The 18,294-nt window shown below is 33.9% G+C and overlaps 2 protein-coding genes, 1 long non-coding RNA gene and 1 other non-coding gene across 13 annotated transcripts in view; 1 reads left to right on the top strand and 3 right to left on the bottom strand.

Annotated features, from left to right (window-relative positions):
* Window positions 1-7,030, bottom strand: part of LOC126852551 (beta-1,4-glucuronyltransferase 1) — a 31,917-nt gene extending 24,887 nt beyond the window's left edge. The window contains exon 1 of one of the 2 annotated variants that reach the window (XM_050597461.1): window positions 6,286-7,030. The gene's annotated coding sequence lies outside the window, so the exon portion shown is untranslated. The remainder of the gene's footprint in view (window positions 1-6,285) is intronic. The other variant, XM_050597460.1, reaches the window with a different exon arrangement.
* A 774-nt stretch (window positions 7,031-7,804) lies between these two features.
* Window positions 7,805-14,756, top strand: LOC126852563 (carbohydrate sulfotransferase 4-like). Of its 8 annotated transcripts, none has more exons than XM_050597488.1 (8): window positions 7,805-8,044; window positions 9,542-9,669; window positions 10,479-10,535; window positions 11,464-11,597; window positions 11,673-11,929; window positions 12,003-12,201; window positions 12,335-12,514; window positions 12,694-14,756. In XM_050597488.1, exons 2-8 carry the CDS (start codon window positions 9,550-9,552, stop codon window positions 13,013-13,015), a joined length of 1,269 nt encoding a protein of 422 aa, XP_050453445.1. In that variant the 5' UTR covers window positions 7,805-8,044; window positions 9,542-9,549; the 3' UTR covers window positions 13,016-14,756. The 8 variants fall into 8 exon arrangements, with proteins under 8 accessions (XP_050453445.1, XP_050453448.1, XP_050453449.1 ...); XM_050597492.1 differs by lacking the exon at window positions 7,805-8,044 and adding an exon at window positions 8,220-8,858 and having other exon boundaries at window positions 12,788-14,756; XM_050597485.1 differs by lacking the exon at window positions 7,805-8,044 and adding an exon at window positions 8,223-8,858 and having other exon boundaries at window positions 10,479-10,526.
* LOC126852611 (uncharacterized) lies at window positions 14,743-17,579 on the bottom strand. 2 transcript variants are annotated; one of them, XR_007687845.1, is made up of 8 exons: window positions 17,492-17,579; window positions 17,103-17,193; window positions 16,413-16,488; window positions 16,065-16,128; window positions 15,736-15,856; window positions 15,427-15,524; window positions 15,158-15,223; window positions 14,743-14,837 (listed from the first exon to the last, which is right to left on the bottom strand). It is a non-coding gene; the product is annotated as an uncharacterized LOC126852611 (long non-coding RNA). The 2 variants fall into 2 exon arrangements; XR_007687846.1 differs by lacking the exon at window positions 15,427-15,524 and having other exon boundaries at window positions 17,492-17,578.
* Window positions 16,556-16,622, bottom strand: LOC126852615 (small nucleolar RNA SNORD31). Its single transcript, XR_007687857.1, has one exon. It is a non-coding gene; the product is annotated as a small nucleolar RNA SNORD31 (small nucleolar RNA).
* Window positions 17,580-18,294: the final 715 nt, after the last annotated feature.

Raw genomic sequence — 18,294 nt, 5'->3', positions numbered from 1 at the left:
GCGGCTGTGCACGGAATGCAATTAAATTTTGGACGCGTGATCTCGTTGCAGGGAATAAGGTCGGGGCGAAGCCGGCTAGACCGTCGGTACGAACCGATCGATTTCCTGCTTTGCGACCGTTGGCGGTTGCCCCGTGTCTGATATGAGCACCATGTGTTATGTGCGAACAGAGCCACCCGGCTCTTTTGTCAGACGCGTCCTAACAAATACATGTATATATATATACACACACACACACACACACACACATGTACATGAAGAGTGAATTTATTTAACTTCTTTTCGCTCAAACATAGGATTATTTCTGACAATCGCATTGTTATTAACTTCGTCTAATTAGCGATCATATCGTCCTTATTAAATATTAATTTTAATGTTTGAATCATGTATTGCACTATAGTTTATGTTATACTTTATATTTTAGTTTACTTTAAATATTTGTACATAATTAAATTTTCTACCTAACTTAATTAGCACATTCACGAGTGTTACGTTTGCAAGAATCGTTTTTTTCTGATCCTGCGAAAAGATTCAGAGAGCATCCAATTTTGCCACATCAGCACATTGATAAATTACATTGTTTAATTACGCGGATGTTTTTTTTTCTCTTGCACTGTTTATCAATAATGTATAGCTTTTGCGTTGCACGACGTTGAAATGCTAATGCAGCGTTTAATTTTCCATTTAAATTAATGTTGACGAGATAATGTTGATGAGATAAGTAATTAATATATTCTCCCGGGATGTGACTCATCATCATGAGCGAAAAAATAGAAATAAAGAGAAATAAGACCGTTGCCACGCGACAATACAAGCAATAATGCATTTTGCCGCGACGAATAAATAATGATGTAATATTGCAATATCACCACAATATGCGGAGGTCGAATAACAATACGATTGTATAACACTGTGTACAAATAGCAATAAAGTGCAATGACTGTATCACATTTCTAATCTAAAAAAGGAAATAGCGAAATACAATTGATAATATTTGATTTTCCGCAAATTAAAATAGAAGTGAACTATATTTTAAAATATTTCATTGATCGTGAACGTTACATTTACAATTTTTCTTTCGATCAAAAAATTGTGATTATCAGAAATTAATATATTAACAATAATATATATATAAATAATATTCGTTTATATGAATAATATTCGTTAGAACATTAATTTAATTAATAAAATTACTAAATTTTTTATCATGTGGTTATCAATTACTAAATTTTTCAGGATCATCACTCGTACAATTTAATCGTGCATTATTTTATAACTAAACTACTGAAAATGTCACTGATTAAAATGGTGACAAGAATTTAGTGAAAACACTTATACTTTGCTCCTCACAGTGTTTACTAATTATGGCGATAAGATTTCGTATTTAAATTCAGAATTATGTATATATCACATTTTACATGTGTATTACATTTCTTTCTCTCTATTACATTTTTTTTAACAAGATAAATTATTATGAATTTATTTCATATATAATTATATTATAATACAAAATACATTTCTTTTTAAATATATCGTTGATTAAAATAACTCCCACTAACTAATTCTTTTCGGTGAGATTTCAATGTTATTTGCAATGCTACACTTATAACTGAAATCACTGCTTATCACTGATAATATACTGAATTTATTTAAGAGAATAATTGTAACGAGGGACCGCCTAATGTCCAACTACCGAAACACTATAAGCAATGTACAAATATTTGAGCAGCTAATCACGGGCTAAACGCATCAATATATTGATTATGAGCATTAATCGTAATTCAATAATTACACATCTCAATAAACATCAATTCAGATTAGTGCAATGTGCTGAACACACGTCGAGATAAGCGAGAAAAAGATTTTTAAAATTTATACCAGGCACAAGTGTTTCGCGAAGATTGTCTTCATGATCACGATAATTATTTTATAAATAAATGTTATTAACGAGCTCCAAATATAATCGATAAACAGATTAACAACTGAAACAGCTGTAGAAATACGATTCCTTGAATAAATAAAAATAGTCGATAATCACATATTCCATCGTCATAAAAAAATGTCCATTTAAAAATTACGTACGAATTGCGATGTCTATTTTAATCCTGTCTGAAAAATTTTACACGTTAAAGACTATTAAAATATGTTAAAACAACTGTCAACTGTGACACAGTAAGATAAAATAAAATTTTAAAAAGTGAAAATTAACCGCACATTAAAAATATACAGTTTCTAAAAACATATCTTAATTTTTTGCTAGCGACCAAAATATTTAACACCAATTTGTGATATTTGTCGCGAACGCGTCATTTAAAAGACACCTTGTGACAGCTTTTCACATGTATAATTTATTGAATTTATCTTTATCCTTTCTCCCTAGCGTGCTAATAAAATATTAATTTTTCCCTATTACTCTCCTTCTCCTTGTTTTTTCTAAAATTAATTTCTATAAATATATAATTTTTATATATCATACGCTATGTCATACAAGGAAATTCAGCATTTTTAACAAGTTTCTATCCTCAATATTAAATTACGAGTAAGTGAATATAAGTAATTGCGAGTAAGTGAATAATTGCGAGTAAGTGAATATAAGTTTATGATAAAGCTTTCCAGAGAGATCGAGTCAGCTTTTAGAGAATTAATGAGAAAACAAAGTTTCCTTTATTTTTTTCAATCTTTAATCACTTCTTAATTCACAAAAGTCCCTTTACATAAAATATAAAATATCTTCATGTCATCAGAAATGTTATTCGAAAATGTTCGTCAAGTAAAAAATCGACTTCAAACTCATGAAGAGATCTCAGATTTCTTAAGCTCTTATTAATAAAAAAATTTACAATTATCTAACAATTTTCTTGTAATATTTTTCAATAAATCTAAAACATGCTGAAAAGAATATATAATCAAGAGCTAAAAAAATATAGAACGAAAAAATGATCTAAATATCATCTATGGGGATTATTTGATACTTACTCAACTGCGGAGAGATCCCAAGGCGCGAATATTGATATCCCAATAACAGCTGTTCCGTAAATATCAACGCGAAACTTATTCGACATCAACGGGACGACAACGCTCGAAAAGAGACTGACTTTTTCTCTCTCTCTCTTTCTCTCTATCAGACGTTCCCTTTCGTGAACTAAATCCTCGACAAGCGTTGACCGAGTGGCGAATGAACGCGTGCAGAGAGCGTCGCGTTGAGTGCACGCGATTGACAACACGCGGCCGGTGTGTCGCGTACAGAAATAGATTCGACCGGTATATACAGAATGTCCCTCGCCCAAGAGGCGTACGCCACAGCGCGCACGCTTCGTGTTCTATTTCGTAGATTGGTTCAACTTTCTTCAAATTACTTTGAAGACTATTTCCTGCAAAGTTCGGAAGTTATTCTTTTAAAATTACAACGTCAATTTCCCGTCAAAATATATAGAACATTAAATATATCCAATTGGAGTAACAAAGTAACTTTTTAATACGCGGAGTAGATTAAGATTGAAGTTGACTCTAAATTTAATATCTCAAGGCACACAATTTACGTTTTCCACCTTCACATTCCTTCTTATTTTTACTTATTTTTATTTTTCAACAATTTTTTCTAATTTTAATATATTTATCGTGTCATGTGTAAAACATATATGTTACATAAAAAACCAAATGTCGAATTATCATTTTCTATAAAAATTAATCCATGTCATATACGAAACCTGGTGACTTTAGCTGTCTATATAGATTCTATGTGCGACTTCTACTCCAGGGAATCCGCTTATAGATCCCAGTTATAGATAATTACGTTTGAATTATTTCTCTGTCATCAATGAAAACTGATCCAACTTGACACGTATCGGTCCTGCAAACAATTCGCGAATTATATCGCGGCGTGATATCTAAATGGAATTTACATAATCTCTGTGAAACTTCCACTTTGCGCATACAGACTAGAAATCGAGATCGAACAATAGAATCAAACATCTTATAAGATTTAAACTTTGGTTTACATCAGGTTCTGACTTCGAGTTTTATTCGACTTTATTGTAACATGAAGGTCGCACTTGATATTGTGTGTATATAGCAGTCCTATTATATAAAAATTATATTGAGCTTATTATTATTACATTAAAAAGATAGTAAATTCGCGGAATAAATAGATCGATATTTTACGTTTTAGAATAAATAATTTACATAAACGACAATAATTATTTCTTACATAAGAAATAACTCGAATTTATATCGTAATTATAATCGAATATATTTAAGTCAGGAAGCACTTTTCGTTTACATAATTCGTCTTAATTAACATTGAATTGGTTTTAAGTTTCCAGAGTTTCCACAAGTAATTGGATGACGTACTAGAGGATGTCGAAAATTTCTCTCGCATTTATTATATATATTATCCTATATATTATCATATATATTATCAACTATATAACATATATATTATCAACTATAAATTTCTTCAATTTACAATATAGAGGCGAATGTATCCGAAAAAATGAAAGAATTCATTGAAATTTTCACCCCGTAGAAAAGTGGTACTGAAATTCATCAAAAACGCATTCGTAGATAAAAGAAAGAGAACGCAGGATAATTCTAGGACATCATATCCGGAGGAGATGATCTCCTAGAATATCATCGGCTTTCGCCGATGAATCCATCTTTAATAAATTTGGCATTCCGTTCTCGTTCAACGAAAATTTGATAATGCTTCATCGAGACACTGCGCGTGTAATAAAAAGGCGAAACCGAAAAATGCATGTAATTAGAATTAGAGTGACGGTTCCGGTTACTCTCTCGCTTCGCGTTTCGTTTTTTATCAGCAACACTTTACAACTCGGTACATGTATTATCGTGTGAATACAATATCGAGCCATGAATTTGCAGTCATCAATTCGTATTTTCGAGACACGCGATAGGTTATCATTAAACATTATTAATATCAAAAGATCATTGTACAAAGTCTCATTCGCATAACGGTTTCGATTACTTCATCCAATTGCACGTTATCTTAAGGAAAGAGCAGTTTCATAACGGGATTTGATTTCTTTAGGCATCCAATATATATAACCATCGTTGCTTTTTTCCATCCCGTGAACGATAAACACATCTACTAAAATGCGATCGCATCGAGAAAAGTGTGGGCGGTGATCGCGTATCTCGCGAACGGATAAACGAAAGCGGAAGTAAACTATGCGAAGCGAAACTCCGTCGCGACGAATAGAGCGAAATTTTGCGTTCTCTCTGCAACTGCACTGAAATAATCAATGTAAAAAAACCTGATATAAGAAAACGCGACGTGATCTTCGTCGAACGAAATTAGCCGCTGTTTGCGCGACCTGCTGTTCCTTGGAAAACGCAATTTTCTGGCCGAGAAAAAAAAAAAAAAAAAGGAAACAGACTTTATTAGAAACTCTTGCTCATGGAAAGATTAATCATCGGCGATTGAAGAGTTAACGATCGACTTGAATAAATCGCGAAACATAATTGAATTTGTGTGTCGTAACTAAAATCAATTTGATTTGTTGCTTAATTTGATAATAAGCCGTCATCGTAGAGTGTCAGCTATATCGTGTCTTCTAAAATTAACGAGAATAAAATATTTCAATTGATAAATATTTCACAAGCTGATATTCGTATCATATGTAGATGAGAGGCTTACTCATCCCTAACAAATAATGTAAACGTTGTATCATGTACGTAAAGCCCATCAATCCGCAAAGAGAGAGAAAGAGAGATAAAATATTTTATTTTATAAATATTCGATAATAAATTTAATTTTTACAGCGTAATAGAATTTTTTTTTATATTAGGGGAAGTTTATGAGCGAATGTATTGTACATTAGTCTTTTCATTTTATTTATTTGTAATTGAGTTGTCACTTCTCTAATGCTTCAATTTCTTTGTTTATTTATCCTCGCATCTATGGGATCATTTCGTAACACGCGAAATTCATCGGAAAACATTTAATGTATATAATAGAAAATATATATATAAGATCCAAGATCTTGTTAGGTACATTTTTCTCGAGATGCATGAGAATATTCTAATCGAACATAGATTTTCTTACTAATGTCTCGTAACCTTGGCCAATCGCGATCAACTGAATTGTTTACAACTGTCACAAAAGCACAATTTAGGAGCGGCAAAAGACGTTGATCAAAACATCAATATAGGAACGTCGAAATGGGTGATAGGAAGCGGACCATTTTTGCAATCAACGGGAAACGTATCGTCGCTTTAAAAGAGATAGACTCATTGCAGTGCGAAATATGTAAGATAGCTACTTACCAGCAATCGCCTCAGCCGCACATCCTCCCGAAATGCTCTCTCTCCCTCTCCCTCTCTCTCTCTCTCTCTCTCTTTCTCTGCGGCGCCTCCACCTCCGCCTCTTCCTCCGTCGCCGCCTTTGGTCGAACAGCAAGCCGGTAGTCGCGTTACACCCGAAATCCTTCGCGGAAAATCCGTCGCGCGGAATTCCGCTCGCCAATTTACGAAAAGCGACGCGGCGCGGACTCGCGCATCTCACCGGGACGGCGTTTTTCTTTTCTCTCCCTTGAAGTTTGCCCGAGGACGACGGAACACGTCGCGGACGGAAGAGGACCGGGCCCGACACCGCGATGAGATCGGGCACTCTCGCTAATCGCGAATATTACCGGTTCGAGGCGGGAGAGAATATTCCCGGAGCGCAACGAGTTTTTGACTCGTCTCGCCGGGAGGACAGGGATGAGGGATGGGAGAGGAGAGAAAGACACGTTTGTTGTGTGTGTATGTGTGTGTCGAGAGAGCGGCGAGGAACGAGAACGCGGCGCGAGAAACGGGAGAGGAGAGTCTGATAATTCGATACGATTTGACCGGACGAAGACGGTTACGTTTCGCGCGTCATGTTCGCGTCGCGACGAGAGAGACATGGAAAGAACAGATGTAAGGAAGAAGGGTGAACGCGCGCGCGATGCGAGAAGAAACCTCCCCGTAAATACGAATGCGCTGCTCGAGCGACAGCATCCGACTGAAGTTGACCGAAGCACTGAAGTTGGCGCGGAGAGTGTGAAAGCGCACGGCGCTGCCAGTGGCGTCGCGCAGCGGCCGTTTTCGTAACTAAGAAACGTCATGTGTCAATATCTTGTCACAATATAACAAAATAATATAACAAAACGTTACATATCACGTCCGTTTTACACGGTTCGTAATTCCTGACAGTATTCTGCTTGTAATCTTACATATCGTGTAATATAAAAAATATTTAAAGAAATTTATACATGTATAGAGAATACATATCAGAGAATATACGTGTAATATTTTAGAATCATAGCATTTATCGGTCGTCGGATGAGAAAGTAACTTATTTTATCGACTTGTACAATGATCGATCACGCGTTTATCGACACTTAAAATGCAGCAATTTCTCAGAAAAAAGTAGGACGGCTAAACGTCTTATTATTCTTCCAATGTTCAACATTAATCGCATTTTTCCCATATAGCAAAAGATAGGAGATATTTTTAAAGAACAAAAGCCGCTGTTAATAATGTATAGAAAGGAAAACAATTCAGTCAAAGCAAAAACCAAAAACAAAACAGTTGAATCCGATAAGTACATCCGCAATCAATATAAGATTATAGAACGTACTGTATCTATATGCATCATGTTTATATAGGTCGTTGTTGTAGCTGCACCCTTTCGCGTGGAAAAGGGAAACGAATTGACACGGTAAGACTTCGAAGAGAAAAGGAGAAAACGAAGGAAAGTGTAGAAGGTACAACCGAACCACGTGACACGGAGCGTATTGCGCTGCGTCTACACCAGGCGCGCCTGACACGAGCCGCAATACGGCTTCGTCGACGTTTCGCCGACCTCTCGCTTTCGGTCGACCGTTAGTAGGCCACGATCGTCGCTGGCCGTCGCGATGAACGTTGTCGTCGTGATCGCACGCCGCCAACGCGACATCCGCGTCCTCGAGACGGCCCGCGGCACACAGCCGCGACTCCCGTCTCAGCGTCGAGATTAAGCTGGCACGAGCGTCACATCGTGCAACGAGTGCACGAGCACGAGGTGAGAGAACAAGACAGATAGAACGAGAAAGAGAGAGAGAGACAGAGAGAGATGAGAATTCCAACTGTACTCGGTGGACGCGATAAAGAGCGAGAAAGAGAGAGTGATGAAGTCTTCTCCCCCTTCTATTCGCGATTCCCCTGTGCACTCAATGTTTATCGCCGCGTAATCGCTGTCAAACGGAACGAGAAGCGGAATTCACGCATCCGCCGACGCGATGCAGCTTCAAGCGTGCGACTTTGTCTCTTCCTTTTTTTTTCTCGTCACTGATGGACGAATCTCCCCGCTCCTTTCGCGCTTGCATTCAGCATCCGTCAGCATCAGCAGTACTGTACGATTCCGCGAGCCGGTCTCGTACGCGACATTCCCGTCGCGTTTCACAGACGATAAACGCGGCGATCGAATAGCTGTGCCGCGTTAATTGACTGAAAAAAACGGAGAAAAAACAAATAAAAAAAAAAAAAAAACTGCTCTAATCGCGAGAGATCGGTGCGAGCGGGATCGATTTTTCATTTGCGTCCTCGATAAAATCAGATTAAATTAACACCGTATATATGTGATACGAGGTATTTAAAGAGTTCGCGATACAAAGTGCGCGTCGTCCTTGTAAATACATCGACGGAATTTTATACGGGAGAACGAGTTTGATAATTGTCGGCGATTGTGCTCGGATGGGAAATTTCTTATACGGTGTATTATGCCGCGAGATGATAATGCTCGACAGATAGCGTACGGCTTCGATGAACGCAGAGAAATTTTCGCGATCGACGGACCATGGCGAGGTTTTTATTTAGCAGAAAATCTTTCGCACAAGGTGAGACGAATCGCGTTCCTTTTATGCGAAATTAATTGCAATCGATCGTTTTGTCGCGCTCTCGTGTCTTATCGCGTCCCTTCCCCCCATCCCTCCGCTATCGCCCAACAATAAAGAAAAAAACGTGCTGTTCTTTTTATCGTTAATGTGATTTTATTTAATCAAACTCACTGCCGTTTTTTATTACCGATTATGCGATTACGTGATTATCAACGGAATTTTAATGAGTACAAAGATTAAAATTATTGACATTACTCTGTGCAATTATGTCTTAATTTCAATTGCTTATATCATATTTAATTACTCTGCTTCTGGAACAATGTATTTTTTAAGATATAAACATTTTATGACCTTCTCTCTCTGAAAGTGAAATTAATGAATATTTGTTGTTCATTGTTTTCTGTTATTATACAAAGTAAAATTATAATAACTAGATAAAAATTTATTCGTTTATTATATTATATTTAAAAAAAAAATACGAAGAGAGAAAGGAAAGCAGATTGCAATATTTAAAATCTTAGAAATGCATTAATTCGTGTAAATGTTTTTTTTAGAAGATAATGTTCTTCGGCTGAAAAACATTATCTTCTAAAAAAACATTTTATAGCTTCAATTGTGTATTCTCATATTATTATTTTCAATCTGTATAAACTATCTTGTTCAAGTTTCTGTGCACTTTATAGGAATAAGGATGTCGAAGCGGTTGAGTTTCTATGGTCTGGTAGCCCTGGCGTCCATCTGCATCTTCTTCCTAGCATTTAATCAGCGCTACAGCAGCTACCTCGAGCATCGACTGCAGCCGGTGATATCGGTCAGTAAAAATTCGGAGGTGGGGATTGCTCTAAATTGAGTCACGCCAAACACGCTCTTTCTGACGGTAAAGTCTAACTTTTGCACCTCTAACTCTTTTTTATCAATCTCTTACACATTAACGATACTTGGCAAAACGAAAAATCCGCATAAAAGACCGCATATTCTTCTTCCTCCCTTTGCGTTTCCCCATCTCTCATTCCCTTCCTCTTTCAAGCACTGTTTCAGGACTATTGTTTACAAAATGTTATCGGAGACCGCTGTACCAGCGGATAATATTTTGCAAATATTGTATGAAATGTGTTATCAGATGTTGTCGAGGAAAGATAGAAAAGATAGAAAAATTTTAAGTTGTTGATTTATGACACTAGAATTTTCCGAAAATAGTGTTGCTGATTAACCTTGTTTGTAATATTTAATTCTGCGTACTGATAATGAAAATTGTTGTTTGATAATGTAAATCTTTTTCGTACGTCTGATTACATTGTCTAGGAAACAGGTGCAATATAATTATTGATCATGGTTAGCATGCTTGCGCGTAGACTCTCACTTTTATAGCAATTCACACTCTTAATTTATATAATTAATATAATGGTCTCATGAGATATATATATATATATATATATATATATATATATATATATATATATATATATATTTGCACTTGCATTCTTCAAGAACATTAATACACTGTCTAGATTGAGAAAAAAAGAGAAAAAGATCATTTTTCTATATCACATCAGTGGTACATTCGCGCTCACAATGCACAATCGAAACGCTAAAACGTCGATGCTTTTTTCTTCGATATAGGATGTTGAGATAAGGCCAAGGACCACAAAAATTCAAGAACCGGTAACGGTAAGCCAGGTATGCACGTATGTATCGCGACTAGAGTAATGCAAACTCTCATCCATATTTTTCGTTAGAACAATTGTTTGCTGTTAGAATGCCCATTGTCGCTTGATTACCTTATCTTATCGTGATATTAATGCAAATCAAGTGAGAAAAGATATTAACTTTGTAGGAATACTTATTTTCCATTTGATCCATTTTGTATCGTATTACTCTAATTAATAAAATGCAATATGTATATATATAGATTTTTGCGGGCAATTAAAATATTATTAATTATTTATCTATAACAAAATATTATTAACTAATAGCAATTAATTATCTCTTATCTCTTATTAACTATTATTATTAGCTGCTATTAATGTAATAACAGAAACAATTATATATATAAAATAGAATAAAGAAAATGTGAAGACCCATAATCTCTATAAAAAAGATTGATGCTTCTTTACAAGCTTTTTTTTTCCTTTTGTGTACCGCTGCGCACTTGACTTTATCGATTAAATTAAAAGTAATTCAGTGAAGTGTTATATTACTTATTATTTATTAATATTACTCTTTACTAACGCATTTCCCATTTTTTAATAATGCTTGCAAGTAAATTTTTGCTTTGCTTATTTAAAACTGAAGAAGTCATACAAATACTCTCTATGTGATTAAACAAATTAAATTAACATTTGCACTACGATATTTAAAGTTTTATTCTTATTGAATTAGCGAAGTAATTAAAATATGCTTATACTGTAGAAGTCTGCTCCTATGCAATTAAACTATAAAAAAAAACTTAAACTTCTATTTATTTATTTAAGATATGTTGCATATATGCCCCTCTTTCTTTATATTGACGTATGTTTTAACACTGTGCATTTATTTGCGTCAATGTCGCTAATAAAATAACGATCGCTATAATTCTTTATAGTAATCGGTTCAATCTATTTTTTAGGCTTATATTACGGGATACACGGAAAATGCCACGATCACCGAAATTCAGGAGGTGGTTGATCAACAAAGAAGGGCGATCAAAAGGGAAATGGAAAATTATGAATACCCAAATGGAAGATATGGGCTAAACGTGAGGTAAATTTTATATGCGCTAGAAAGATTGTCGCTTTAGAAATCCTTTCGCATATGTATCTTTAAAAAAAGAATTAGTGCATTCTCCATTTACCGTAGCAAACTTGAAGATCTGGTGATGGAAAAAGGTGGCCGACCCGTGAGAAGTATAATTCTGACGAGTTGGCGAAGCGGCAGCACGTTCCTCGGCGATGTGATAAATGCGCATCCAGCAAATTTTTATCATTACGAACCATTACTGGATTATGGAATTGTGCAAATCAGAGAGCCACCACTTGCCGATGAATCCTTGACGAGGATCATCTCTCTGCTGAATTGCGAATATAAAGAGCTTGGTAATTTGTATACGTCTTGAGTTTGCAATCATATCGTTTAATGATCAATCATATATAATTGTAATTACTGCAGACCGGTATCTAAATTATGGGAAGACTCATCCTTGGGTCTTCAATCACAACACGCACTTATGGCGGCAGTGCCAAGTGCACAAACGCATCTGCTGGGATCCGCGTTTTGTCGCCAAATTTTGCCGGCTCTTCCCATTCCAATCAATGAAACTCGTGCGATTAAGGTTGCGTGCGGCAGAAACGCTTTTGGCTGAAGAAAGGTAAGAATATGATAAGTTTTAAGACATTTAAAAGATCTAAAATATCTAAAGTTTTTTAGATCTCGTTTGGACGTATATCGCTTCACACTATAAAAATATCTTAAAATATAGCAAATATTTATTTATATTATAGTCTAGGTGTTCGATTAGTTCTACTCATTCGCGATCCAAGAGGCATTTTGCAATCTAGAAAACATAGGGAATGGTGTCCCGCTAAACCCGATTGTTCCGATCCAGCTCTGGTTTGCGCCGATATGGTATCGGATTTTAACGCGGCAGTAGAATTCTCGAAAAAATACCCACGTTCTTTCAGGTAAATACAATATCGCATTGCTTTTCCAAATCATACATATTTAATATTCGCTAAAAATTGATTTCACATGCGAAGCGATGTTTAATTGGCTTAAATCGAGTATCATATTAATAAATATGATATTCTCAATAAGTTGCGGGAAAATCTCTGAACGTTTAATCTTTGTACGTGATAAACAGAGTAGTGCGCTACGAGGATCTTTCCGTGGATCCCTACAGGCATGTGAAGGAGCTTTACAATTTTTACGGTTTGAACTTTCACGCGAACGTGAAGAGATTCCTGGACACGCACACAAAGAACGATGTCGGCGGTGTATCAAGCACCTTCCGGAATTCCAAAGTCGCGCCGTTTCACTGGCGAGCTGATTTAGACTTTGAGGAGGTACAAGAAATACAGAGGGTCTGCACAACCGCTATGCGACTGTGGGGATACGTGATGGCCTTAAATTCTACTCACCAAAAAGACTTTGATCCTATCACAAATTACCGGCTTCATTTGTGACAGCTGGCAGACATGCTCAATGTAGATATGATGTATAGCGTATCGGTATAGCGAACGGCAGTGGTCAGGTAAGTGCCGCAGTTCATATAAATAATCAATGAAAGGTGCTAATGGAGTCACTCAGGAAGATAGCGACATAACAAGGAGAATGAATGTCGATTTCGAAAGAGTAGCTTACTCGAATCTCTACTTCGAATCTCACCTCGTGAAACCAATAAAACTGAATCTCTAAAAGGTGACAGATGAAAACGAGGTTCGTTTGTAATTATCGAATTATGAACAAAGATTAGGGTAAATTTTCGAGAGCCTGATGTCTGACAAAAATCTGTAATGTCTAATCATATCGACGCAAACGTTGTAGATGTATTCAAAATGTTTGTAAATACCGCGAATCTTTCGAGAAAGTACTTTATGTCTGATGTGTATAAACTAGTTTATTGATATTAATTCTAAATATTGATAGCTTGTAAAAAGATATTCCTAGTAATTTAAATTATATGTACAAAAGATGATTCACGTTTATTTTTCAATCTCATTGATCAATCAAACATGGTATATTTAAACCGAATTAGTAAGTATAATGCTGGAAGTATAAAACTTAAACAAAGAATATTTATCTAATACTTAATGAATATGCTGGGAATATTTTAATCACCTAATGAATACACTGAGCGGAAGCTAATTCTTATAACGAATTAAAATTGAATATTGCAACATTACGAATCATCGACAACGTTGTGTGAATCTATATCTATGGCTATCTGAAATTAAAATGTTCACCGAGATGACATAATGTGATTCATTAAAAAAAGGAGGAATATGATCGCGCGCAATATCAATTAACTCGTTCACGCCAATGGGACATTCGATGTTATCTCTTGTTCACGTGGCGATCGCTGATAAAACTGACTATGCGGTGTATGTCAAGAACGAGAATGCGAAAGTTTCCATTCCACCGGCCTTCGGCGTGGCCGGTAACAAATTATTAAAAGTGTACAGATGCGACCAACTCGCCCGCGAGCGCGTGTGATTTTTATAATGTACGATACAAAGTCGTACATAGTATATCATTGCACACTTTATAGATAAAAAATAGATCTTGCGAACCGTTTGTTGGCGACTTAGTATAAGAATACTTTTTTGAATCTTTACACACTAGTTATTGATTATCTTAGATGGCCCAGACGGGTACACTTTAGTTATGTATATATATATATATATTATAGTGCAATTACAAAAAAATATATACATTGTATTTCTTGTGTTATGCACTGAGCGCTAGATTAATCTGTTCTCCGTGATCGATCAAGTTTTACTATGCATTCACTTAAAATAGAATTAGTTTATCTCGATAAATATTTTACGTTATCAATATTATTACAACCGAATTCGGACATTGAGCAACTAAAAAAAGAATATACTCGTTTCCCTCTTCTTCGTTTTATTGAAGGATAATCAAATTTTTCATATCCGGACTCTTTATTTATTAATATTATTTTTGTTGTCTTGCAACATAAAACAGAGATAAATAAAACGTGACGTTTTTTGTATGTACAAACGAAGATCTTACGATGACGTTATCAAGATCATTAAAATTAATTTGCAATAACATCGTGCGATCATGCGCGCCGTTGTTATGTTTTCACGAAATGGGTATCTAGTCCAAGAGAAACGCGTATTCGCATTTTGTACCTTAGATGTAATATAAAGGTCTCAATAAAAGAATCTTATTTCTATGAAATATTTCCATTTATTACTTGTCCATAAGGTGTATTATTCTGCACATATGTAATTTCTTCTATATTTTGTCTTCTATATCCATCTGAAAATATAACAAAGCTTTTTAAATAATGATATGAGAATTGCAATTTACATAGTTTATCTATTATGCTTCAGTAAAATATTTAGTTATCACTATAGATCATAGCGTATATTATGGAAAACATCATTACAAAAAACAACATAAATATATCTAAAATATAGTTTGTGACTAATTAGAGTCTATCTTGATATGTGTAAAATGGGCATAGAAATAATTTTTTTTTATTTTGTATGTAATTATGTTAATTATAAATATTAATAAAAAAATTTTGTTATATAGAATGTAATGCCAACATGTCACTAATACTAATTGATTACTACCTTTACATTAGAAATGTTCCACTTGAAAGTTAGAGTGACTTGATGACGAGTAGTTTAATGATGCATCTGTAATAAAAGACAATCTCTTAAGTCACATATATAAAGAAAAAAAGATTGTGTAAACTTTATTTAATTGCAAAATCAGCGAGGGCAAGGTTTAATCATACGATAAGTCAGAATAGCGTATAATTTCTACATCATATTTTATATTCCAAGTATTAATATTCGAGTATACAAGTATAATTAATTTAATATTTTAGCGTAATTACCTTCAAGTAGTATTTGGATCTCAAATGAATCATATATATATATATATATATATATATATATATATATATATATATATATGTTGTTATTGATAAGAAAACTGAAATTAAACATAGAATATTTATTATGTATAGCACTTATACAATATTAAAATAATTATAATATATATATATATATATATTCAGTTCATCATATTAAAAGTTTAGCAGCAAGAAAATTTCAGACATATGCTTGTCAAATTATAATCATATCAAAGAGGAAATATCTAAAAATAAGAAAATGATCAAAACTAGAAAAAGCAAAGTTCTTACCTCGTCATAAGAAACTGTAATGCACTCATTGCGATTGTGCAATGCATATTAATATTCCTATCATCTGTTCTCATTCATCATTCTTATATGTATATATCTTAGTATACACATTTCTTGCATTCTGTAAAGAATTTGTTTCTGTTAATTTTCAAAGTAATTATAATATTGTCAAAATAAGTAATATTTATAATTATATCAGAAATGCTTTATCACCATATTTACGTAAGACAGGGATAACTAAAATTATTCATCATATTTTGATTACTCAAAAACTAAAACAAAATATATATATATTTTTTTTTAAATAATATATTTCTTTAGTGACTTACATAAGTCATATTGTACTTCATTTCATGGTTAGAAATCATCCTCATCCATTTTTCAGATGAACATCTAAAAAAAGAAAAAAAATGATATATAACATTATTAACAATAATTATATATACAACCTATATTATATATCCTATCCTTATATTTATATATTTTCATTGAACTCATTAATTTTTCAGAAACAACGTTCGTCACATGCATTCAGATTGACTGGGAGCGATGTATTAACGTTGTACTCATCATATTTGTATTGCAAATTAGGATACTGACAAATAATGCTGATGAAACTATTGATTCTAAGTTTAAAGGAAAAAAATGAGATGTAGGTAATATAAATTTTAACTTACATGAACTCTTGATTGTAAAAATCCTGTTGTTACAATAAATTTTGCTACTTGTCATACTCTCTTCCTCAATCTCCATCTATATAAATGAAATACATGTATATATTAAAATATATTTCATAATAGATAAAAAAATTAAATAAAAACTATTTTCAGACAACTGATTCAGTCATAGTTCTCAGACTGGGGCAGTAAAAATACATCATATAATTAAAATATATATATATATATATATATATATATATATATATATATATATATATTATATTAAAAGCATATCAAAGAATATAATTAAAATATATAATAAATTTATGTTCATAAATAAAAAGTTATTCTATCCCATGTGCTTTTCCTGTACATTAAGAATCTTATCTTAAGAATCTTCTTCAATAAATAAATTCATCTATCCAGCAATATAATAAATATTTCATTGTATAAAGACATAATTCTTTTTTACGTTTGTATATTATCATACTTAATGACCGAATAGAAATATTCGATAAATGAGTAATTATGAGATATAAAGCGAGGCTTTTAAATATAACTCTAAAAGTGTTGACCAGCAAGCGATCAGAATGATTTGAAAAGAATTCAAATAAGAATAATATAGTTAAATGCAAAGAAGCGCATAAAATATATTGGTAAGATAGATCTCAATTATATTCCCTCAATGAGAAACAAAATAGTACTCACTAAAATTGTGATTGTGATAAGATCGAGTTACTTATAGCGGGTGCTCTTCCATGCTCGAAGCAATAGCGAGGGAAGCTCTATAAATCCAGCACTAAAAGGGAAACGAAAACTAAATCTCAAGGCAGAGCATGCGGCGATGAGTCGCCGTGAAAGTGGCGTAATCAGAATCACGTAAAGATGTAATCAAGAAACAATCATACGAACGAGACAATGTGTCATCATTTTTGGAACGAAATAAATGTGATCAAGCTCCATATTAAAATATAATGAAAAAATACAATCGAAAATATTATATTCAAGAAGAATCGTGCGCAAGAAGCTTGTTTTAGTGAAGAATGCACGCGGATGACGATGGATTTCGAAAACGTGTGCCTTGATCTCGAGCTTACCTTTTCAGAGTACGTCCTATCCGCCGAGAGGTTCAATCGCAAATGAACGAAACTAACGAAAGAAGCAAGAAAGCCAAGAAACGAGAAAGCGACGCTTGTCGAGGGAAATTTTCGCGCATGCGCGAATTATGGACTTGCACGAAATCATTGTAATTTCATTTTGGTTGAGTTCGTGAATTTACTCATCGTTACGTTAATTGACCAATCAGAACAAAGAAACTTATGCTTCTTTTATTGATTGGTTAATCAACAATCAACAAATCTTCTTTTCACTTGAGGTCTATCAAAGATGTCTTGATTGGTCAATTAAAAGCTGTCTTATCATGGATAGGATTTTTGAACGCATCCTACAGATAGATATAGCCTAATCTAATTTATCCCAATTTGATCATATGATCTTCATGAGAAAAGGGGCGAGTCGTGTATGAGATCCAATTTTAAATTTGACGTATCGATTTTTTTCACACGAACCTATCCGAGGAAAATCTCATTGCAGAATGAAGGGATGCATATTTAACATCGACGGCTATTTAAAAGGTCTGTGCCGTGGTTTCAAGTGCGGCATACTTCAACAGAGTGATTATCTGAATTTGGTTCAATGCGAGACGCTCGAAGGTATTTATTCGCGTTACTTGATCATTTTTCAATCGTTTTGAACCGTCTTAGATTTATACAATATTTTATATTTAACAAAGATTTTTCATATTTTTATAACATTACATATATATATATATATATATATATATATATATATATATATGTCATATTTTGCTTTAAAATTTAAATAATATAGTAAAATTCGT

The sequence above is a fragment of the Cataglyphis hispanica genome, chromosome 10, assembly GCF_021464435.1.
Source record: "Cataglyphis hispanica isolate Lineage 1 chromosome 10, ULB_Chis1_1.0, whole genome shotgun sequence".
In the NCBI taxonomy this organism is placed as follows: domain Eukaryota; kingdom Metazoa; phylum Arthropoda; class Insecta; order Hymenoptera; family Formicidae; genus Cataglyphis; species Cataglyphis hispanica.
The sequence above is the reverse complement of the archived record's forward strand: the minus strand, read 5'-3'. Positions and strand labels throughout refer to the sequence as shown.

What these genes read in the sequence shown, in the direction of transcription:
- LOC126852563 (XM_050597484.1), top strand. Translation starts at nt 8,819, where the DNA reads ATGGCGAGGTTTTTATTTAGCAGAAAATCTTTCGCACAAG. An exon ending in AACCGGTAACGGTAAGCCAG is followed by an intron (nt 10,536 to 11,463) that starts GTATGCACGTAT and finishes TCTATTTTTTAG; the next exon opens with GCTTATATTACGGGATACAC. An exon ending in TTGCGAATATAAAGAGCTTG is followed by an intron (nt 11,930 to 12,002) that starts GTAATTTGTATA and finishes TAATTACTGCAG; the next exon opens with ACCGGTATCTAAATTATGGG.